At 44.4% G+C, this 25,689-nt stretch overlaps 1 protein-coding gene across 1 annotated transcript in view; it reads right to left on the reverse strand.

The window, feature by feature from the left end:
• Positions 1 to 6,285: 6,285 nt before the first annotated feature.
• Positions 6,286 to 25,689, reverse strand: part of TRAPPC9 (trafficking protein particle complex subunit 9) — an 815,095-nt gene continuing 795,691 nt past the window's right edge. The window contains exons 22-23 of the mRNA XM_073632292.1: positions 9,760 to 9,983; positions 6,286 to 7,233 (exon numbers count right to left, since the gene is read on the reverse strand). Of these exons, the coding sequence (XP_073488393.1) occupies positions 7,054 to 7,233; positions 9,760 to 9,983 (404 nt within the window). The 3' untranslated portion in view covers positions 6,286 to 7,053. The remainder of the gene's footprint in view (positions 7,234 to 9,759; positions 9,984 to 25,689) is intronic.

Genomic DNA, 25,689 nt, shown 5'->3' on the forward strand with positions numbered 1-25,689 from the left:
CCACCCCCTTCATCAGGGGAAAAACGCATAACACCAAAAGTAGAAAAGAATAAAAAAAAAAAAAAATTTATATACATCATTGTAACACACAAGACTCAGAACGCTAGAGAACAGGATCAATACCAAGAAAGGTGTAATAAAAGTGTGAAGATATTGGGTAATAGTACTAGTAATCTATTTTTAAATAATTTTTTGATCCAGGGAATATCCCATTGTCTTCGGCCAGTGATTGTCAACTTATGAGCTAAAGGGGGCCTCAAATGTAGCCCCTGACATCACCAAATGGCCGCTCAAAGTGTTCAATATACACTATATTACCAAAAGTAAAGTTTACACGCACATGAACTTTAATGGCATCCCAGTCTTAGTCCATAGGTTTCAATATTGAGTTGGCCCACCCTTTGCAGCTATAACAGCTTCTGGGAAGGCCGTCCACAAGGTTTAGGAGTGTCTATGGGAATGTTCGACCATTCTTCCAGAAGTGCATTAGTAAGGTCAGGCACTGATGTTGGAGAAGACCTGGCTCGCAGTCTCCGCTCTAATTCATCCCAAAGGTGTCCTATCTGGATGAGGTGCAGGCCAGTCAAGTTCCTTTACCCCAAACTCGTTCATCCATGTTTTTATGGACCTTGATTTGTGCACTGGTGTACAGTCATGTTGGAACAGGAAGGGGACATCACCAAACTGTTCCCACAAAGTTGGGAGCATGAAATTGTTCAAAATGTCTTGACTCCTTAAGAGTTCCCTTCACTGGAACTAAGGGGCCAAGCCCGACCCCTGAAAAACAACCCCACACCATAATCCACCCTCCACCAAATGATTTGGACCAGTGCACAAAGCAAGGTCCATAAAGACATGGATGAGCGAGTTTGGGGTGGGGGAACTTGACTGGCCTGCACAGAGTCCTGACCTCAACCCGATAGAACACCTTTGGGATGAATTTGAGCGGAGACTGCGAGCCAGGCCTTCTCGTTCAACATCAGTGCCTCACCTCACAAATACGCTTCTGGGAGAATGGTCAAACATTCCCATAGGCACACTCCTAAACCTTGTGGACAGCCTTCCCAGAAGAGTTGAAGCTGTTATCGCTGCAAGGGGTGGGCCAACTCAATATTGAACCCTACGGACTAAGACTGGGAAATATAGTGTATGTAATTCTTCAGAGGACTGTCAGAGACTGCAGACCTAATAGAGAAAATGAGGGTCAGAGAGTGTGGACAGGATAAATTGTTGGGTGGGGATATAATATGAAACTGGGAACATTTTACATGAGACTAGTAGAGATCAATGCTATTACCCTAATCAATGTTCCCACTACAAACTGCTTAAGGTCAGAGGCTGCACACAGTTCCGGGACAAGGTCATCCAGCACCCAGGGAAAAGATGCCAAACTGCACCCCCCTCCCCCATTAATGATGAGCAAGCTTAGAAGATCCTACACCAGTGATGGCAAACCTTGGCACCCAAGATGTTTTGGAACTACATTTCCCATGATCCTCATGCACTCTGCAGAGTAGTTGAGTATCATGGGAAATGTAGTTCCAAAACATCTGGGGTGCCAAGGTTCGTCATCGCTGTCCTACACCCAGCAGTCACTCTGCCAATGTCACTACTACTGTCAGCCTTGTAACAGAAGGAAGGCGCCCCCATCCCTACAGTAAACCATTGCGTCCAGGGCAACTGTCCCTCCCGCTCCACCCCTTGTCCCGGCCCTGCCTGCACATCATATACCATAGGGCCGCAGGTTGGTCACCAGGGGCTTAGTAGGGGATCAGGAAATTTTTTTTCTCCCCTGTTGGAGCAAACTGGACCATAAGGGGCATTTTTTTTTGCCTTCTTCTGGGTCAGGGTTCTGTATCTGGAGGTTTTCTATTATTGGTTGGACTCAATAGACCTGTAACTATGTTCCTATGATGGTGATAAAAATGGGGATCATAGCAGGTTGATAATAATCATACTCAAAATAATATTAATCAAAATAATTTGCCTTGTAATGGGCTTTTTGTGCCTTCCTCTGGATCAGCATTGGGTGTAGGGTTCTGTATCTGGAGGTTTTCCAGTGTTGGTTGAACTCAATGGACCTTTAACAATGTTCCTACGATGGTAATGAAACTGAGGTTCATAGTAGATTGATAATAATCATACCCATAATAATTTTAATCAAACCCATAATAATAATAATAATAGTAATCACAATAAAATGAAACGCGTTGCCTTCATAAACAGTTTGTCATTGAAATCAGCTTGTATTTGGACATGGACATTTCACACCCCAGAAATCCAGGTTCATCATGAATATTGATTGGACCCTGGGCAAACTTATCAGCTATTTGCAGGCAGTGGGGGCTCAAGGGGCAGCTGCTTTGGGCCCCACCACAACGATTGGGCCCAGGGCAGCTGCCCCTTTAGCCCTTGCGTTAAAGACGGCCCTGCAGAAATCAACGGTGTAGAAACGTACACCGCCTCCGCTTACCCAATCTCTCTGTCCTTTTATTTATTTCTATATATAAAAAAAAAAAAAGTCCCAACGCTGAACTTCTCACCAGGGCAGAAGGTAATGAGAAGTCCAACATTTTGTAGTTGTCACTAGAACAGGAATAGAGGGTGTATCATCCAATGGAGACACCTGTTCTGGTGACAACTAAGAACTGAGGCATTAGAAAGGTGAAGGGGCCACACTAGATTTGTACAGCCCGGTTTTATTCAACATAACAAGGCGATGCATTTTGGGGGCTCAAAAACCTCCTTCAATAGGACTAAACATAAAACAAAAAAAAAAGTTTTTTAGCCCTGATGAAGGGGGACTTTTATCCGAAATAACAAAATTTGTGTAAAAAAAAAATTTGAACGAAACAAATTGCACATGTCTAGTTCTCAGTCTTAGAGCCGGTGGGAGATGCAGAGTCCACCTAGGTAAGTATGATTCTTTAAAAAAAAAATGGAAAAAAAAAAACCCCGAAGTTTTCTTTTAAGTCTTGCCATTGCTGCGAATCAGCGCATCTCAGCTAATCAGCTGCTAACCCCTGCCACGCCCCCTTAAAGGAGAATTAACCAAAAAAAGGTTAATTAAATCCACAGGGTTTTTTTTTTTACCACTACTATTCCTTTATATTGGCTTTTAAATTGACAAATGCAGCAATTTAGAAATTGGATGAAAGGTTTAGCTCTGGGGAAACACTTTTTGAAAGATAAAAAGTGCATTTTATATACAGCTATATGGATCAGACCAAAATGAGGGACAAATGAGGAGGAAAGAGGGACAGAGGGACATTGCTCCAAATCAGGGACAGTTGGGAGCTATGCCACCCCCATAAACAAACAGAAGAGAGGGCTGCTCCTCCTCCCCCCACCCCTACCCCTCTGTCTGCCCACCCACACTCCAATCCCCGGTGTTCTGTGCCTCAGGAAAGGGATGTGCACCCCTTACATCAGAGTCCACAGAGCACCCCTTACATCAGAGTCCACAGAGCACCCCTTACATCAGAGTCCACAGAGCACCCCTTACATCAGAGTCCACAGAGCACCCCTTACATCAGAGTCCACAGTGCACCCCTTACATCAGAGTCCACAGAGCACCCCTTACATCAGAGTCCACAGTGCACCCCTTACATCAGAGTCCACAGAGCACCCCTTACATCAGAGTCCACACAGCACCCCTTACATCAGAGTCCACAGAGCACCCCTTACATCAGAGTCCACAGAGCACCCCTTACATCAGAGTCCACAGAGCACCCCTTACATCAGAGTCCACACAGCACCCCTTACATCAGAGTCCACAGAGCACCCTTTACATCAGAGTCCACACAGCACCCCTTACATCAGAGTCCACAGAGCACCCCTTACATCAGAGTCCACACAGCACCCCTTACATCAGAGTCCACAGAGCACCCCTTACATCAGAGTCCACAGAGCACCCCTTACATCAGAGTCCACAGAGCACCCCTTACATCAGAGTCCACAGAGCACCCCTTACATCAGAGTCCACAGAGCACCCCTTACATCAGAGTCCACAGAGCACCCCTTACATCAGAGTCCACACAGCACCCCTTACATCAGAGTCCACAGAGCACCCCTTACATCAGAGTCCACAGAGCACCCCTTACATCAGAGTCCACACAGCACCCCTTACATCAGAGTCCACAGAGCACCCCTTACATCAGAGTCCACAGAGCACCCCTTACATCAGAGTCCACAGAGCACCCCTTACATCAGAGTCCACACAGCACCTCTTACATCAGAGTCCACACAGCACCTCTTACATCAGAGTCCACAGAGCACCCCTTACATCAGAGTCCACACAGCACCCCTTACATCAGAGTCAACAGAGCACCCCTTACATCAGAGTCCACAGAGCACCCCTTACATCAGAGTCCACAGAGCACCCCTTACATCAGAGTCCACAGAGCACCCCTTACATCAGAGTCCACAGAGCACCCCTTACATCAGAGTCCACAGAGCACCCCTTACATCAGAGTCCACAGAGCACCCCTTACATCAGAGTCCACACAGCACCTCTTACATCAGAGTCCACACAGCACCTCTTACATCAGAGTCCACAGAGCACCCCTTACATCAGAGTCCACAGAGCACCCCTTACATCAGAGTCCACACAGCACCCCTTACATCAGAGTCCACAGAGCACCCCTTACATCAGAGTCCACACAGCACCTCTTACATCAGAGTCCACACAGCACCTCTTACATCAGAGTCCACACAGCACCCCTTACATCAGAGTCCACAGAGCACCCCTTACATCAGAGTCCACACAGCACCCCTTACATCAGAGTCCACACAGCACCCCTTACATCAGAGTCCACAGAGCACCCCTTACATCAGAGTCCACAGAGCACCCCTTACATCAGAGTCCACACAGCACCCCTTACATCAGAGTCCACAGAGCACCCCTTACATCAGAGTCCACACAGCACCCCTTACATCAGAGTCCACAGAGCACCCCTTACATCAGAGTCCACAGAGCACCCCTTACATCAGAGTCCACACAGCACCCCTTACATCAGAGTCAACAGAGCACCCCTTACATCAGAGTCCACAGAGCACCCCTTACATCAGAGTCCACAGAGCACCCCTTACATCAGAGTCCACAGAGCACCCCTTACATCAGAGTCCACAGAGCACCCCTTACATCAGAGTCCACAGAGCACCCCTTACATCAGAGTCCACACAGCACCTCTTACATCAGAGTCCACACAGCACCTCTTACATCAGAGTCCACAGAGCACCCCTTACATCAGAGTCCACAGAGCACCCCTTACCCTAGTGCACTCACTCACTCAGAGGCAAGCGAGAGAAGGGAGGAAGGCAGCCTATGCACTTGGCGGTTGTGGTACTTGGTTAGCATACTGTAGGTGTGTGCAACCGAGGTAGCAGAGAAGTCTGCACTACACTGGGTGATTAGGGTGTGCCCTGGCACACCTAATTTGGGGGGCCACAGTTCAGTCTGAATGTGTCCGGGTTTCAGGTAGTCTGAATCCTGGACACATGAATCAAAACCTGGACTGTCTGGGTGAATCCTGGACGGGTGGCAACCCTATTCCTGTTTCTTGTCTGGTTATTAGCCTAGACTTATCACATCATGCACAGCTCTCTCTCTCTCACTCTCGTGAGATTTTGCCAGTAAGGGACGAGGAGGGGATGAGTCATAAGAGGGACAATGAGAGCTGCAGGGCTGGAGGTGTATGGGGTCCTATATAAAAGGTGAGGTTAAAGATAGATTGGGCGTGACCTGAAGGAGGCCAAGCCTCCAAAACATGTAGTCTTGGCAACCGCCCGCCTGTCAGAGGAGACGTTTCACTCACATCATTCCTATTCTCGGCCGCGAGTGACGTCACACAACGCCGGCTAGTCCGTGGGCAGCTTCTTGCACCGCTCAGCGGGACATGGTGGTTAGGCTTGGATCAACTTCCTTCATTGCCCATTGGGTTCTGGGGCCAATCCAGCCACACAGACTGGGAGAGGAGGAAAATCTTTTGATGTACATGCAAAAGTCGTTCCTATGTTTGTGAGTGCAACTTTCTACTTCTGATTTTAAACCATTAAAAACGGTATTACACTCGGGAAGCTGTGCGCTCTCCTTCTCTTTATATATGTTTCAGAGCTGGAGGTGTGCCTCTGTGTATCTGTGTAAATCCAGGAAGTGAACAGGCAGAAGCTTCAGCTGCCCACAGTTAAAATGGCTGCAGCCAGACTCCGTGGAGGGAGATTTCTGCAGCATATTTGGCAAGTACAGAATCGCAGTGTATATAAAATATGCAAAGTGGTCGGAGGGAAGCTTCAGAATGGCAAAGATGTTTTTATTACAAATTATGTGAGCAGACTGCAGTTCCTCTTTAAGTTGTTATGCAAATGTTCCCAGTTAGATGTGGGGGCAAGAGTAGAGAGGGGTGTGTGTGTGTCCATTCTCTCCACTTAGGTCTCAGATTACACTCAGCTCCCTGCTCAATACTGTGCAGCAGGGGCGGCCACTCCATTAGGGGCACAGGGACAGTACCCCCCCTAATCCATGCACCTGGCCCCTAATCTACATGCAGGGCACCGGACGCATGGATTCCAATGGAGTCGTTTTTTTTTTTTAAGCACGTGATTAGAGTCTGAGGCTTTAATTGGCTTAAAAAAGGGTGGGCTCGGGGCGCAGAGCACTGTGCCCCGAGCCCATCCAATTGTGTGACATTAGGGAATTAATATTAGTGAATGTCTTCCTGCTTCGCCTCGTGGCTAATCAGGAAGCGGGTCTTGAGACCCAAATGGCCAGGGAGTCTTAGGACTTCCTGGCCTGTGTGCCCTTAATGGACGGGCCGCCCCTGGACACTTCACTTCAGTCATGTGCTGTAGAGAAATGATGATCCATCGGAGGTCAGAGAGATGGAATATTATCTTATCATGAAAAGTGGATAACATTTATTAGTAGGAGAATGAGCTGCTAAATGACTTCTGACTCTCCAAACTCTGGAATCTCTGAATATATCTGGTCGGGGTGTACATAAAATCTGTGCGGAATAATTTAAACAACGGAGGAGGGGGGAGGGGGGGGTCTGATCAGAGCTGGGCCTCACTGATGGAGTTCACGGCACGTATATGGACACTGGGGAGGCAAAACCAAGACAGCGGCAGTTCCCGGGCGACGTTGTCGTCTTGAAACTTGATATCCAGGAAGAAATCTCCGGTGTAGAGGAAGAGCAGAGAGCCGAAACACACCGAATATTCCGTAGGCTGAACCTGCGAAAAAGAGAGGAAAATTGTCACCGGTGAGGAGGACAAAAAGGAGCCCAGAGATACCCTAAAGGTGAACTCCAGTGATATGTGATAATTACATCCAACCTCTTCTTCAGTTGTACAGGCTCCTCTCCTGGACTGAAATGACTTACTCTGATTTCACCGCACACTGTGAGCTTCTCACCATGTGCATTAGAAGCTGCAGCAAGTCAGAGAGAGCCCACCTCATTTCTGGCTGGAGGACATCCAGCATCATCTAGCCCAGTAGTCTTCCAACTGCAGCCCTCTGCTTACCTTTATGTGGCCCTTGAGGCATTATTACTGCCACTGACACCAACAATGGGGTACTATTCCTTCCACCGACACCAACAATGGGGTACTATTACTGCCACTGACACCAACAATGGGGTACTATTCCTTCCAATGACACCAACAGTAGGGCACTATTCCTCCCACTGACACCAACAATGGGGCACTATTCCTCCCACTGACACCAACAATGGGGCACTATTCCTTCCAATGACACCAACAATAGGGCACTATTCCTCCCACTGACACCAACAATGGGGAACTATTCCTCCCACTGACACCAACAATGGGGCACTATTCCTCCCTGACACCAACAATGGGGCACTATTCCTCCCACTGACACCAACAATGGGGTAGTATTCCTCCAACTGACACCAACAATGGGGCACTATTCCTCCCACTGACACCAACAATGGGGCACTATTCCTCTCACTGACACCAACAATGGGGCACTATTCCTCCCACTGACACCAACAATGGGGCACTATTCCTCCCACTGACACCAACAATGGGGCACTATTCCTCTCACTGACACCAACAATGGGGCACTATTCCTCTCACTGACACCAACAATGGGCACTATTGCTCCCACTGATACACCAATGATGGGGCACTATTCCTTCCACTGAGAAGAAAAATGGGGCACTATTCCTCTCAACGACACTAATTATTTCTTCCCCTAATACCATAGGGCATTGTTTACTCTCACTAGGCACAGTCCGGCCCCCCTGAAGTCTGAAGGACGGTAAACTGGCTTTTTCTTTAGAAAGTTTGGAGACCCCTGCTCTAGCCCTTTCCTCCCCAGCCCACCTGTTCCTGGCCCGCCCCTTTCATTCATTGGATTTCAGTTCGTTCAATCAGCATCACCTAGGGTGGTCTCTATGCAAATGCTGCCTGCCTAGGAACACCCACCCATCAAGGCATTTTGATATTTGCATAACTCCTCCCACCACTTGCATTAGAACTGAGCGCTCTTGAGAGGAGTAGTGAGGCCGGGTGCTGTGATGTTTTCAGGTAGCTATGTACAGCACCCCGTCGGCCCCTCCCACCAGCCACGATCTGCCGGTATTGTATAGAAAAGCACAGAGACCCAGCAATTCAAAAAAAGATTTTTTAATGAAAACGGTCATTAGCATGTTAATGGGCTTGGGGGCCAGTTAAGGCAAAATATAATCAGATTAACTACTTGAAGACCAGGCCATTTCTGGCACTTCAAGTTTAAATCATTATTTTTTGCTATAAAATTACTTTTACTTAACATACATTTTTATTTAGCAGAGACCCTAGGGAATAAAATGGCGATTGTTGCAATATTTTATGTCACACAGTATTAGCGGTTTTTCAAACGCAATTTGTTTGGAAAAAATACATTTTAATGAAATTACTCTTTGATTGCCTATGGGAGCAACCGGCCGCACCCTTGGATCATTTCTTGGGCAAACCGGCGGAAACGGTAAGCCCGCGAAACGCTGATCACAGTGCTGATTTTTTATGATCACGGATCAACCAATTTAATTAAAGCACCATATCCCTAGATTTTATAGATATAGAAGTGAAAATTGGGATTTTTTAGGTGCAAAGTAATTAGCAACAATATCAAATATAATGATAAAAGATTTTTTATTTTGAGAGGCAAAATAAATAAATGTATATATTAAAACATAACAATTTGGCAAATACAAGTTAACACAGTTTTAACAGTACAGCACTGTAAGATGAACTTCCCAACATGTTTCGCCCATATATCTGGCTTCTTCAGGGGATGCTGTCCGATTAAGAATTAGCATCCCCTGAAGAAGCCCGATATATGGGCGAAACATGTTGGGAAGTTCATCTTACAGTGTTGTACCGGTAAAACTGTGTTAAGTTGTATTTGCCAAATTGTTATGTTTTTAATATATACATTTTTTTTATTTTGCCTCTCAAAATAAAAAATCTTTTATCATTATATTTGATGCTGATCACAGTGGTCACATGATCGCTGATCCTTCCCACCCCTCCAAGTGTTCAGAACTTTTTAAAGGGACTCCAGGTCCGGTTAGGAGGGGTTAAAATTTCAAGCAATCATGAAACCGTTACATACAGGAGCCAGCCTGGGTACTACAGGCTTTTGCCCCCCGTATTCATTGACGAGGTGCAGTGTGTGTGTGTGCACACAAGGACGATCAATAAAGTTCTCAGTAATGCAATGAAGTAAATCACAGCGGCTTGTCTACTCACCGAGTTAATATAGAAGGTGTTGGAGCCGACAAAGGTGACAATGTTTTTCAGGTCGTAGTTATGGACGCCATTCTGGTAATCTTGGTACGGGATCACCGTCAGTGCAAACGGACCAACGGTGCTGTTACTGCGATTGGTTATCCTCACCTCCAGGCGTATGGGGTCTCCGACTTTACAGTCCGCGATGATGTCAAAGTCACACGGTTTTCCGTCTACCAGCAAATCTGAAAAACACAATAACGTTCTTGGGTGAATCATTTTGATGGATAATCCAGAAAAGAATCAGCTTATTTATATCACCGACAACTTAATGACATCAAACATTTACTGAACCTTTCAAAAGAAACAAAAAATTGGGAGGGTGGCGGTGGGGCACAATATACAAAAACTGACGATCTCTGCAACAGACCAATATACCCAGTTGAAATTTCTTCATACAATATATTACACTCCACAGGGACTGTGTTGCAATATCCATCCCCCCCCAATTGTAAAAAACATCAGCTTGAAGTTGGCCCCATTTACCATATGGTGGTCTAGTGGTGGCCCCATGTCTTCAACTATTGGGGACAAGTGATAACCAAATTAGCAGCCAATTAGCAGTCTTGTCATTCAAAAACATAGTAAACACTTCCTCTTTTATGCGTCCTGCTATGCTAGAAGGGAGACACTCCTCATATGAAAAGTGACATCTCCCCCTACGTCCTATGGTGGTTGGTGTTCAACTATCCAAAATGTGCTCCCAACGTACTAATCAACATATAGGAGTAGAAGCTGCTATGCTAAATAAGACAACATATGGTCCGCATGGCTACAATCCACCTGATGCCAAAGAATCCCCCCCCCCACCTCTAACTTCATTCCCCCTGCCCCCGTCCTATGTTGATTGGTGCTCAGCTATCCAAAATGTGCTCCCAACGTACCAATTTACATATATGATCAGAGACTACCCTACTACATTAGACAAAATATGATCCACATGGCTATAAGCCACCTGATCCAAACTAAACCTCTGACTGCGACCTTCATTGCCCCCCCGTCCTATGTTGATTGTTGCTCAGCTATCCAAAATGTGCTCCCAACGCAACGATTGACATAAATGAGTAGAGGCTACTCTACTAAATAAGACAAAATATGGTTCTTATGGCTACAAGACACCTGATTCCAAAGAAACCCCCCAACCCGACCTTTATCACCCTTTGTTGACTATTGCTTAGCTATCCAAAATGTGCTTCTAATGTACCAATTATGACGACACGCGTAGGGTAGAGTCAGGTGACACTGTTGCACACAGGAAGAGAGGTGGGAACCTTTGTATCCAGCTGCCCACAGGAGCTGTTTGTTTTATTTTTTTTATTTTAGATTAAAATATTTTTATAACATTTTTAGAAAAAAGACACAAAATTACATAACATGACATTCAAAGATCACTTTATACACGACATTCCTAAAGTATATAAATGACATAATATTCCCAATTCCCCAAAATATACATACAATTCTAGGATCCTCGGGTTCTCCCAGTCTTCTTCCACATTTTTTAGAAAAAGAAGAGATAGACTATTTCCATCCTATGCTGGCTGGAGCTAGGCTATCGAAAATGTGCTCCCAGTGCACCAATTGACATATATGAGTAGAGACTACCCTACTAAATAAGACAAAATATGGTCCACATGGCTACAAGCCATCTGATCGCAAGGAAGAAACCTCCAACCCCAACCTTTATCACCCCCTATTCCTATGTTGACATATATGAGCAGAGGCTGCCCTGCTAAAAAGGACCAAATATGGTCCACGTGGCTACAATCAATCTGATCCCAAAGAACCCCCATCCTGACCTTTAGTAACCCACCCCCCGTCCTATGTTGACTGGTGCTCTGCTATACAAAATGTGCTCCCAACGTACCAAATGACATATATAGGTAGAGGCTATAAGAAAAAGACAAAATATGGTCCTCATGGTTACAACCCATCTGATCCTAAAGAAATCCCCTACCTTTTTCCATTCCTTTCCCCTACCCCCCTCCAAGAACATCCTATTCATCATCTGCAAGACACCTTGAACTTGCATTTACTGGCGATATTCTCTTCCGACCCTTATGACTCCTGTTATTGAAAATTCCTGTTGTAAATCTGTCATCGGCAACAACTACCTCTGTTAATAATTAACCATTAGTGTATTGCACTCTTGAAGGACTCCCTATGCTGATCTCTAAACTACACCATCTAAGCTGTATCTAAGATGCGGTGATGTTTTCTTGTAAAACTTTTTTTTTGGAAACTTTCAATAAAGTTTTACTTTTCAAAAAAAAAAAAAAGAAAGAACAAAGCAATTATTGGAGATTTCCAGTCTCCAAGTACAAGTAATTATAAACACAAATAGCAATGTTCGAAGACAAATTTACTAAGCCATCAGTTAAAGCAGAGCTCAAGGCCCCATTAATTGTATATCTATAGACCAGCAGTTTAAAAAAAATAAAAGTTTTAACTGGATTACCCCTCTCTCCTTTTATTGGTGTCTGTGTCTGGCTTGGGGAGGTTACCCCTTCCATCATGCACTTGAGATAGGTGGACAGGAAGAGAAAGAAAATCTCCCCAATGGGGTCATAGACTGGAGAGAAAACCCAACAAAGGTCTTAACCAGGGATGAGCGGGGTTTGGTGCGAATATGGTCCAAACCCAGTTGGGCAGAACCCATGGGAAGCTGTCACGTAATAGCATCCCCGCCGACCTAATCAGGCTGGGTTTGGTGTGAACTTGGTCTGAACCCAGTTGGGCAAAACCACGTGGGCACATAATGGCATCCCCAGTGGCCCAATCAGCTCCCATCCCTTCAGCTGCACGTACCCAAAGGGGCGGAATGGTCATGACATCATCAACCTAATATGGTCACATGGCCATATTAGGTCAATGGCATTATCCAAATATGGCCATGCAACCCCATTAGATCAATTATATCATTCGTATACCCAACCCTTTGCGTACATGCAACTTAGAGATAGTGAATGCCCCGACCGTAACCCAATAGGCCGGCTAAAATGCGACTACAGGATCTGCCAAAAAGGGTTTGGACTGAACCCAGCTCATCTCCAGTTCTAACAAAAAAGTTTGAGGCTTTTAAGAAGTGGTCACCCCAAGATATGACCTGATCCTCTCCTTCAGCTGCCATATCCATAACAAATATGTAACAGAGTATAAAATTGCACCCAGCCATGTTGCGGAATGGGGCTGTAATAATCTCTAATTGCAGAGATTACATTAATAATAAGGAAACAGAGGCCTTAACAAAGCGTCATTAGTTTTTCTCACTCAATCGTGATGGATCCATCTGCTGATAACTAAAGACAAATTCCTGTTCTTTCACAAATCCAGACATCCTCTCGAAATAATTATTACTTACAGAGATCTTATAACGGCTCTCCAGGGGCAATATGTAAATCATCCGCTCATAATCAGAGAAGCGGCCTCCTGGTTCTATGCACACAGGAGTCACATATCAGCACTTCTCATGTGGACCTCGCTCGGCTGACGCGGCCTGTCCTTCTAGTGGTCTACCATCATCCCGAGATCCACCTTGTGCACCGGCCCAGGTCACCCTATTTGTTAAATATTGCTAAATATATTATAGGTGCTTCAAAAGAAGTGCCAAGTCTTAGGGCTTGAAACCCAATTCTGTGATGTGGTGCGTTCATTTGTTTCAGCGCCGTTCGTTTTGAATGGCACCTAAATGCACCAAAGGCAACGCAGCTCCAAAGTACAATGCAATGCAGAGCACCACAACGCATCGTCTTGCACTCTGGTATGATGTCTCGGGAAAAATGCCGCATGCCCTTTCCTTAGTCTATTCTTACACGTTGGCAGCCCATTCCAACAAAAAAAAAAACGGGCTGCCCTAATGCAACACACCTTAAGGCGTGGCCCAGCATGCACTGACGCACACACAGGAACGTTGAAGTGTAACTAGGTCCTAGGAAACAGCCACCGCCTGAGTATTGTGTTTATATTTAACACGTATTCCACTAGAGCTGGTAAACTGTATATCCATTTTCTAAGGTCCTAGCGGCTTTGTATCAGCTGCTGTGGTCTTTCCTTTTGCACTATTGTTCCATTGGCGCGAGTTTTAGTTTGCATCATTTCAAGTAGAGCTGCACGATTAATCGTTAAAGAATCAAAATTTTACGATTCTACCCCCCCCCCCCCCCCCCACCGATCTTAAAATAGCATTTCCCTGATTCTATGTAAGTTCAGAGTTCTCTGCTCACTTCCGACAGCTGACAAAAAAAAAAATCCAGGCAGCCTGCCAAGTTTATCTAAACATCGGAGATAGCTATAAACAAAGCAACATTTCGTTCTTAGGTCAAAGGAATGAACTTCGGTCTGTAAATGAGGGCAGTATGTTGGCCTGTCCCCTGCCAATATACTGCAAATAAGGACCCTAGTTGTTTTTGCAGAAGCAGTGGTCTATCTGCAGAGGTCTGATACCCCCCCCCCCCACACACACACACTGGTGGGATGAGCTTTGCTGAATGCAGACCTGTAGGGCTGACTCAGCATGTGATGAGTCAGACCTCTACAGAAAGACCACTGCTTCCACACAGACACAACTGTGAAGCATGGTGGCAGGGGACAGGCTTTTGTAAAAAGAGGAGGATTAGGGACTATAGAAAGTCCCAAAAGAGGTCCATACCTCAAAAGAGGAGTGGGAACAGTCAGCGGTATACTTCAAAATGTTTTATTCAAATAAAACATTTTGGAGTATATCGCTGACTGTTCCCACTCCTCTTCTGAGGTATGGACCTCTTTTGGGACCTTCTATTATCCCTAACCCACCTCTTTTTTTTCTGTGATGCCCAGGTCCCGTTGATGAATTCCACCCAAGACTGGGTGAGTCGGTACTCCCTTCCTAGGCCCTGACCCGTGGAATAGTGTCAGTTTGGTCCACATCCATCCATCTCCCCCTTCCCTATTCTAGCGACAGGCTTTTGTAATCTGGAGCTGCCCCTCTAGTACTTCTTTTCTGCCACTAGATGTCACCACTCCTCTAGGCTGAATGACACACAGTTGAATTCAACCCGCTTCCTCTTGTATAGACCCACCCCCCTGGGGGTATGACATCACACAGCCCTAATTCATATGGTTCTAGAAAACAGCCACAGCCTAAGTAGAAAAGCCTGTGCCCTGCCAACATACTGCAGAGAAGGACCCTTGCTGGGTTTTTTTTGGAAGCAGTGGTCTCACTGCAAAAGATCTGATACCACCCTGCTGAGTCAGAGTTAGAGCGCTCCAATTAGCAAGTGGGATGAGCTTTGTTGAATGCAGACCTGTAGGGCTGAGGCAGCATGAGATGTGTCGGACCTCTACAGAGAGACCACTGCTTCCACACAGAGACAGAGAATCCCAACTCTGCAGTGTCGTGGCAGGGGACAGGCTTTTCTAATCTGCAGCTGTCCCCCATAGAACTTCTTTTCTGCCACTAGATGTCACCAGCCCTTTAGGCTGAATGACACACAGTGGAATGTAATCCGTTTCCTAGGTTATAGACCCGCCCCTCTGGGTGTCTGACATCACACAGGCCTAATTCAGACTATTAATGCCACACATCATTGGCTGAGCTTCATTCAGTACAGAAAAAAAAAAAATGGTAACAGGGGAAGGACCAGTGATGGCACATGACCAGCCAGAAGACCCTTGGAAGATAGATAGATAAATAGATAGATCCCCTGAAAATGCCAATAATATGGCTGTCATGCTGATTCTCTGACTTCAGAAGTACAGAGATCAGGAGTTCTGACTTCAGTGACTTAAAATGTAATTGTTGATGCTGGATCAGCAAGAGTGCCAGGCATTTAGCATTTTTCAAAGGAGATTAGCAGCATGCCCTGAAGCCTCCATCCTCTTGTTATGATGTATAAAGCATCCGCGGAAAATTAAACTTTTTTTTCCATTCTGCCAAAAAAAAGAACACTGTGATAAAAATAACTGATATCATGTCAGAGATAAGATGGCGTCTTCATCTTGGCATGTAACGGCATCGGAATCTGCGTCTCCTCTGATATTTTTTCCCGATGAACGTTTGCTGTAAACACTCGTATGAAGTACAATCACGTTTAATTAAGTCGAGATAAACTGTCTGATGCTGAAATCAAAGCAGCTTCCAAAGAGTCCAACGCAGGATTCCATTTTCCAATCCAGTTTTTTTTTTTTTTTTCTTTGTCAAGCGTAAAAAAATTTCTCCATCAAAAGCATCTATGAAATGATAGAGAGCCACGCTAAGGAATCTTATATAACTTCTCTTCCCTGGCCGGACAGAGCAGCGGAGGAATGGAGTATAAGCAGATACGGGGGCCTTCTTTAACTTGAATTTATTTGTTTTGCTGCTTATCACTTTGAGATAAGAAAGATTAAAAACAATTATTGCTTTTGCATGTTGAAACACAATGAAACTTAGACTGTGGTGCACTCCACATAGCACCGAAAAAAAATAAAAAATTAAAAAAAGGAAAAATTACATAAATACATTATATCAATTTTTTTATTATTATAATTATGTTATATACACACACTAAATCTAATCTATCTATATAATTTCATTATATTTTTTTATCATGAATGAATATATATATATATATTTATTTTATATATCTTCTATCTACCTATCTATCTATCTATCTATCTATCTATCTATCTATCTATCTATCTATCTATCTATCTATCTATCTATCTATCTATCTATCCATCTATCATGATACAAAAGAGAGAGGGATATAATAATGCTATGATATTTATCTGTTTATATTATTATTTTTGTATTATTATAATTTTTTTATCATGATTATATATATATATATATATATATATATATATATATATATATATATATATATATATATAAATATTCATGATAAAAAATTATAATGAAATATATATATCTATCTATATCTATATATAGATATATCAATCATAGTACTATGATAGATAGATAGATAGATAGATAGATAGATAGATAGATAGATAGATAGATAGATAGATAGATAGATAGATAGATAGATAGATAGATAGATAGATAGATAGATAGATGGAATATTATATACAGTGGGGAAAACAATTATTTGATCCCCTGCAGGTTGTGTACGTTTGCCCACTTAGAAAGAAATGAAGGGTCTATATTTTTTTTTTTTATCACAGTTGTATTTTAAAAGATAGAAACAGAATATGAACCAAAATTCCAGAAAAAAACAGAAAAAAAAAATTATACAAATGTTATAAATTGAGTTGCAGTTCAGTGAGTAAATCAAGTATTTGACCCCCTACCAACCAACAATAATTCTGGCTCCCACAGACTGGCTACAGTAGGTGCTCATGTGGTACACAGATTAGTCCTGTCAATGTAAGAAGGTTCTCGACAATCCGTTATGTGTATAAAAGACAACTGCCCACTGAATCTCTTTTTTCCATTCAAACCTCAACACCATGGGCAAGAGCAAAGAGCTGTCAAAGGATGTCGGGGACAAGACTGTAGACCTGCACAAGGCTGGAATGGGCTACAAGACCATCAGCAAGAAGCTTGGTGAGGAGGAGACAACTTTTTGCAAATGGAAGAAATACAAAATAACCAACAATCTCCCTCAGTCTGGAACCAAATGCAAGATTTTCCCTCATGGGGTAAGGATGATCATGAGAAAAGTGAGGGATCATCCTAGAACTACACGGGAGGAGCTTGTGAATGATCTCAAGGCAGTTGTGACCACAGTCACCAAACAAACCATTGGTAACACAATACATCGCCATGGACTGAAATTCTGAGGTCCCCGTCCCCAAGAAGGCACATGTACAGGCCCGTCTGAATTTTGCCAATTAATATCTAAATGATTCAGAGAAGGATTGGGAGAAAGTTCTGTGGTCAGATAAGACCAAAATTGAGCTCTTTGGCATTAACTCAACTCGTTGTGTTTGGAGGAAGAAAAATGCTGATTATGACCCTAAGAACACCATCCCTACAGTCAAGCTCGGAGGTGGAAACATTACACTTTGGGGCTGTTTCTCTGCTTAAGGTACAGGTCGACTTTGCCGCATTGAGGAGCTAATGGACGGGGCCATGTATTGTAAAATCTTGGATGAGAACCTTCTTCACTCAGCCAGAACACTGAAGATGGGTCGTGGATGGGTCTTCCAGCATTACAATGACCCAAAACATACCGTCAAGGCAACAAAGGAGTGGCTCAAGAAGAAGCACATTAAGGTCATGGAGAGGCCCAGCCAGTCTCCAGACCTTCCTATAGAAAATTTATGGAGGGAGCTGAAAGTTCGAGTTGCCAAGCGACAGCTAAAAATCCTTAAGGATTTAGAGAAGATCTGTAAAGAAGAGTGGACCAAAATCCCTCCTGAGATGTGTGAAAACCTGATCACCAAATACAATAAACGTCTTACCTCTGTGATTGCCAACAAGGGTTTCCTCCACCAAGTACTAAGTCATGTTTTGCTTGGGGATCAAATACTTATTTTACTCACTGAACTGCAACTCAATTTATAACATTTGTATTGTGTGTTTTCTCTGGATTTGTAGTTGATATTCTGTCTTTATCATTTAAAGTACACCTATGATAAATTATAGACCCTTCATTTCTTTGTAAGTGGGCAAACTTACGAAATCTACAGGGGATCAATTAATTATTTCCCCCCCCCATTGTATATAGAGATATTATGCATAATCAAAATAATACAAACTAAAAAGCACTAACCAATACTGATCAAAACTACAAGGGTAGCCAGTGCCAGGGGTCAAAGTCTTTTGGTGCCAGAGGAGACTATGGAAATTTTTCCTCCTGCCTGTAGCAAACTGATGACATCATCTCAGCCTAAACAGAGTCACCAGACTGTACTCATTCATACTTGTAATGTCCACTTTAAGAATGGACAGCACGTTCTACATTCAAGGAAATTGAAAAATCCCTAAAAATCTATGCTTTGTTTCATAGATTTATATAAAATAAGACTTGAAGGTTATAAAAGTGTCGCGTTGAATAGATGAGCGCAAGAGATGACGTTCAGAACGGGATAGATAGCCTCCAGCCCCGGGTATTCTGTGACGCAGCTAAACGCGGTATCAGACCCTTTCTAGTTTCTCAGCTATTGTTAGACTCTCGCAGCCTTTCAAAGTAATTCACAAATTTCCAGGATTCACACAAATCTCTGTAAGAAAGACAACTTATATTTCTATCTAAAAATCCACCAACAGTTTTGCACAGATCTGTAAATGACGCAAGTACTACGGCTGGCGACGATATTACATCGGATTTGCATTAATTTGAATATTTTACAATATTAGGTCATCGTTACATCTGCTATGGTGAATAAGAGGCTTCCAGGGTTTGAAGAAGAAAGTAAATTTAGCTCAGAGTACGTAGGCTGGTCAGCGGTGTAGAAACGGGGGGGGGATCAAATACTTATCAGGCGCCATCATCCGCTGAACTGATAACTAATATTGATATCAGCTCCGGGAGATCATGGAAAGAAAAACTCTGCTGATAGGACACCTGTACTCACACAGAATATATTATATACGTATACTGTAGGCTTGTGTATATATATATATATATATATATATATATATATATAGACACACACACACACTATATAACCAAGTATTGGTACGCCTGCCTTCACACACACGAACTTTAATGGTATCCCAGTCTTAGTCCGTAGGGTTCAATATTGAGTTGGCCCACCCTTTGCAGCTATAACAGCTTCAACTCTTCTGGGAAGGCTGTCCACAAGGTTTAGGAGTGTGTCTATGGGAACGTTTGACCATTCTTCCAGAAGCGCATTTGTGAGGTCAGGTACTGATGTTAGATGAGAAGGTCTGGCTCGCAGTCTCCACTCTAATTCATCCCAAAGGTCTATCGGGTTAAGGTTAGGACTCTTTGCAGGCCAGTCAAGTTCCTCCACCCTAAGAAGGATTGTCTCGCAGTCTCCGCTCTAATTCATCCCAAAGGTGTTCTATCGAGTTGAGGTCAGAACTCTGAATTCAGTCAAGTTCCTCCACCCCAAACTCGCTCATCCATGTCTTTATGGACCTTGCTTTGTGCACTGGTCCAAATCATTTGGTGGAGGGGGGGGGTTATGGTGTGGGGTTGTTTTTCAGGGGTTGGGCTTGGCCCCTTAGTTCCAGTGAAGGGAAAGCCAGTCAAGTTCCTCCACCCCAAACTCGCTCATCCATGTCTTTATGGACCTTGCTTTGTGCACTGGTCCAAATCATTTGGTGGAGGGGGGGGTTATGGTGTGGGGTTGTTTTTCAGGGGTTGGGCTTGGCCCCTTAGTTCCAGTGAAGGGAAAGCCAGTCAAGTTCCTCCACCCTAAACTCGCTCATCCATGTCTTTATGGAGCTTGCTTTGTGCACTGGTGCGCAGTCATGATGGAACAGGAAGGGGACATCTCCAAACTGTTCCCACAAAGTTGGGAGTATGAAATTGTCCAAAATGTCTTGGTATGCTGATGCCTTAAGAGTTCCCTTCACTGGAACTAAGGGGCCAAGCCCAACCCCTGAAAACCAACCCCACACCATAATCCACACCCCCCCCCTCCACCAAATCATTTGGATTAATGTTTTCATTCAAATTCATTTTTTTCGAATTCGTTATTTATAATTTCTTTCTGACATGTTGAAATTTGTTACGATCGTGATTCGGAAATTCAGAAACATCCCAATCTCTGAATACCAAAAAATGTTAGCTGAATTTCAATTTGGACCGAAATGAATCGCACATGTCTATTCTGAAAATATCGAGCATGTCGGCATAGTTCAAATGTTTGTCGCGGTAAAGAAGCCCAGGGACCACATTTTGGCCCTGAGCCAGCTTCGATTTTACATGCGCTTATTGCTGTGATTCTCCCATGGTTTGTTGTGCAACAAGCGCAGCAAAAAGGCACCCAAATTTTGCACATTTTAACCGCAATATTTTTTTTTCAGCACAAAGCTGAAATCCCTATTATCGGCGGACAAAATTTCGGTGCATTACTACCCTAGGCCCTGTCCGCACTTGGGCAATTGGGAATCGTGGGCAGAATTGTTGCAATTCTGCCCGCGATTCCTAATTGCCCAAGTGCATACAGGGCCTAAGGTAATAATGCACTGAAATGACAGCTACCGAAAATAGGGTTTTCAGCGTTGTGCCGAAAGAAAAATATTGTGAAATTGCGGGCGCCGAAAATAGGGTTTTCAGCATTGTTGCAATTCTGCCTGCAATTGCCAATTGCCCAAGTGGAGACAGGGTCTAAGCCGATGATGCACCAAAATTAGGGCTGCCGAAAATGGGGTTTTATAGCGTTGTGCCGAAAGAAAAATATTGAGAAATTTCAGCCGCCGAAAATAGGGTTTTCAGTGTTGTTTCAATTCTGCCCGCATTTCCTAATTGACCCAAGGGCAGACAGGGCCTAAGGCATGGGTGCTCAACTTGTGGCCCTCCAGCTGTTACCGAACTACAAGTCCTATTAGGCATTGCAACGCAAGCGTTCAGCGTTGTCCCGAAAGAAAAATATTACGAGATTTCGGCCGCCGAAATTCAGGTTTTCAGCGTTGTGCTGAAAGAAAAATATTGCAAAATTTCGACCACCGAAAATCGGGTTTTCAGTGGTGTGCTGAAAGCAAAATATTAAGAAATTTCGGCTGCTGAAAATCGGGTTTTCAGCGTTGTGCCGAAAGAAAAATATTACATTTCAGATGCTGAAAATGGGGTTTTCAGCTGCCAAAAACGCCCATGATTCTGCCACACAAAATGCATCAAAAACCCAACACAGGTGAATTTTTGATGCGTTCTTGCTGTGTTTTCAGTGCATTTCATTGGGGAGGTGCGTTTTTTTTTTTTTAACTGACCAAATATACACCAATAAGGCAGGAAGCACAATTTTTAACACCACTTCAAAAAGTGCCGACAATAGCCGAAATAAATTAGTCTTCATTTAAATTCATGATATTAATTAAAAAGTTGAATATCATACATTTATTTATAAAAATATATATATATATTTTTTAAAACGTAATGTTCGGTTTTAGTTTCAACCAAGTGCATTCTGAATTTTCGTTTTTTGGCACCGTTTTTTTTTTTTTTTTTTCATAAGGAGCTACAGACCTTCTGTTACAAGGCTGTAGGAAGCAAGCAATGGACTACAGGAGCGGTGACATCACTAGCATGCTGCTGTGATCTGTCAGTCCCACCCTGCCCCGGTGGCTGATGGGAATTGTAGTCTTCCCATTGACAGATCCCAATGGATGATATCTCCGTGGTTGATGAACCCAGAAGCGCTCAGCTTTGAGCATTTGGTGGCTGATGAACCCGGAAACGCTCAGCTTTGAGCATTTGGTGGTTGATGAACCCGGAAGTGCTCAGCTTTGAGCATTTGGTGGTTGATGAACCTGGGAGCGCTCAGCTTTGAGCATTTGGCGGTTGATGAACCCGGAAGCGCTCAGCTTTGAGCATTTGGTGGTTGATGAACCCGGAAGCGCTCAGCTTTGAGCATTTGGTGGTTGATGAACCCGGAAGCGCTCAGCTTTGAGCATTTGGTGGTTGATGAACCCGGAAGCGCTCAGCTTTGAGCATTTGGTGGTTGATGAACCCGGAAGCGCTCAGCTTTGAGCATTTGGTGGTTGATGAACCCGGAAGCACACAGCTTTGAGCATTTGGTGGTTGATGAACCCGGAAGCACACAGCTTTGAGCATTTGGTGGTTGATGAACCCGGAAGCGCTCAGCTTTGAGCATTTGGTGGTTGATGAACCCGGAAGCGCTCAGCTTTGAGCATTTGGTGGTTGATGAACCCGGAAGAGCTCAGCTTTGAGCATTTGGTGGTTGATGAACCCGGAAGCACACAGCTTTGAGCATTTGGTGGTTGATGAACCCCGGAAGCGCTCAGCTTTGAGCATTTGGTGGTTGATGAACCCGGAAGCGCTCAGCTTTGAGCGTTTGGTGGTTGGAGAACCCGGAAGCGCACAGCTTTGAGCATTTGGTGGTTGATGAACCCGGAAGCGCTCAGCTTTGAGCGTTTGGTGGTTGGAGAACCCGGAAGCGCACAGCTTTGAGCATTTGGTGGTTGATGAACCCGGAAGCACACAGCTTTGAGCATTTGGTGGTTGATGAACCCCGGAAGCGCTCAGCTTTGAGCATTTGGTGGTTGATGAACCCGGAAGCGCTCAGCTTTGAGCGTTTGGTGGTTGGAGAACCCGGAAGCACACAGCTTTGAGCATTTGGTGGTTGATGAACCCGGACGCTCTCAGCTTTGAGCATTTGGTGGTTGATGAACCCGGAAGCGCTGAGCTTTGAACATTTGGAGGTTCACTGCTGTCAGAATCCGGATAAAAAGGGTGAACAAGTTAAATTCAGAACCGGACAGGAAGTGAGGGCAAATCTCCACAATGGGGCCACCGGTGGCAATAAAAACCTGATTCATGTTAACTAAAAAAGAAGAAAAGTAATTTAATTCCCATAACTGGACACAATAATAACCATTCTGTACAAAGTGTTAATTCTATTTCTTATAAGACCGAACCTCTGTCACCTCGTATAGAAATGACTGATGGAGCCGCTCATTGGCACCTCCAAGAAGTCATTATTATATCGGCCCAAAACTTCAGGGACCACTTCAGCCTATTTAATGTGTCTAAATTGCTCTGCTTTTTAATAGAACTTGTGCCCCTGGAACTCCGTGTAAGAGATAGAACAGATTAGTCAGATTCTGAAATATATTACAGCCGAGAATGTTAAAAATCAGTCTTGCGCAGTTGTACCGGCTCCTCTCCTGGACTGAAATGACTTCCTCTGATTTCACTGCACACTGTGAACTTCTCACCATGTGCATTAGATGCTGCAGCAAGTCAGATAGAGCCCACCTTATATCCTGGCTGGAAGACGCCCAGCATCATCAAACTCTTTGCTTCCCAGACGGACTGTCCCTGGCCTGCCCCTTTCATTCATTGGATTTCAGTTATTTCAATCATGGAGGCTCAGCGTCACCAAGGAGTCTGCCTAGGAACGCCCACTCCTCCAGACTGAGAGCCACCATACAAGGCATTTTGATATTTACATAACTCCTCCCACTGCTTGCATCAGGACTGAGGGATCTTGAGAGGAGTACAGAGGCCGGGTGCTGTGATGTTTTCAGAAAGCCGTGTACAGCACCCTGCCGGCCCCTCCCACCAGCCACGATCTGCTTGCATTGCAGAGAGGAGCACAAAGGCCAAGTGATAACATCACCAGGTAGGAAATAAGGTATACCAGGGATATGCAATTAGCGGACCTCCAGCTGTTGCAAAACTACAAGTGCCATCATGCCTCTGCCTCTGGGTGTCATGCTTGTGGCTGTCAGAGTCTTGCTATGCCTCATGGGAGTTGTAGTTCTGCAACAGCTGGAGGTCCGATAATTGCATTTTCCTGAGGTATGCAATGAAAATTTAGAAATGCATAGCTCCCAACTGTCCCTGATTTCGAGGGACTGTCCCTGATTTGGAGCAATGTCCCTCTGTCCCTCATTCCTCTTCATTTGTCCCTCATTTTGGTCTGATCTATAGAGATGTATATAAAATGCACTTTTTATCTATCAAAAAGTGTTTTCCAGCGCTAAACCTTTCATCTGATTTCTAAATGGCTGCATTTGTAAATTCCAAAAGCCAATATAAAGAAATAGTAGTGGTTAAAAAAAAAAGCACTTGTGGGTTTAACCAATCTTGTTTTTTTTGTGCAATTCTCCTTTAAGGGGGCGTGGCAAGGGGTGTGTCCTATGCCTGCATACTTTTGCTGATAGGTGTCCCTCATTTCCATCTCAAAAAGTTGGGAGGTATGGGAAATGTCATTAGCATGTTGGGGTGGGAAGGAAAAACATAAACTAAAAAGAACTGCTCTTAAGGAAAATCAGGACTTTTTTTTATATAATAAAAGTGGATTAGTCAGTAGCTATAGAGGTCTGCATGAATAGATTCCTAACATCTCACAATATACAGCAACAGTATCATTTATAACAAAATCAGAAACTTTTCCAAATTCCGCCCTTGAGCTCCAGTGCAGTGACTCTGCCTAGGCTGAAATGATGTCATCAGTCTGCTGCAGGCAGGAGGAAGCATTTCCTCAGTCTCCTCTCGCCCAATAATCAGACTGTACATTGCAACTTTGTAGATGGCGGGAGGAAGCATTTCCTCCGTCTCCTCTCCACTCGATGGGAAGAAGAATATACATAATGAATGGGTTTAAATAATATTTTCTGATCCCGAAGTTCACCTTCAAGCTATAGACCGGTGACCCCGCACACCCATCGCTTCCATGCTCCCGGAGATCGCCACCCTTTACAAGCAAGGAGTGCGCCCCTTCCCCTTTAACTGATTAACCCCTTGTGACCCCCCCCCCCCCCGTGATTAGCCCAAACCCAATTAGAATGGAACCAGAGCCTGTAATTGGGAACAGCGCGGTGTCACATAAAAGGGGACAGTTTCCATGCGGCCTCCATTTACGGAGCACTTACCCGGCGAGCGCCACACATGGAAACACAGGAGTCATAATGTCATTATTAGCCATTTTACAGAGACCAGGCGCCTCTATTACCGGAGTGATGTCACCGGCCCTCTGCCGCACAAAGTGCTCCAGGAGCAGCGCGGGCCATCTGGAGGGCCAGGTCCACGCTTGTTTTGTTTCAACAGGCGAACAGGTTCTGGCGACGCACACAGAGGCAGCAAAGCCAAGATTGGACGCCGGACAGGCTGGCGGAGACCCCGAAAAAAGATCTGCGTAGCTGGCAGGACACGATGCGGTGGGGCAGCGATGTGCTGTGACCCCCCTTTACAGTCAGGTCCATAAATATTGGGACATGGACACAATTCTAATCTTTTTAGCTCTATGCACCACCACAATGGATTTGAAATGAAAAGAACAAGATGTGCTTTAACTGCAGACTTT

Source organism: Aquarana catesbeiana, linkage group LG05, assembly GCF_042186555.1.
Source record: "Aquarana catesbeiana isolate 2022-GZ linkage group LG05, ASM4218655v1, whole genome shotgun sequence".
Taxonomy (NCBI): Eukaryota; Metazoa; Chordata; class Amphibia; order Anura; family Ranidae; genus Aquarana; species Aquarana catesbeiana.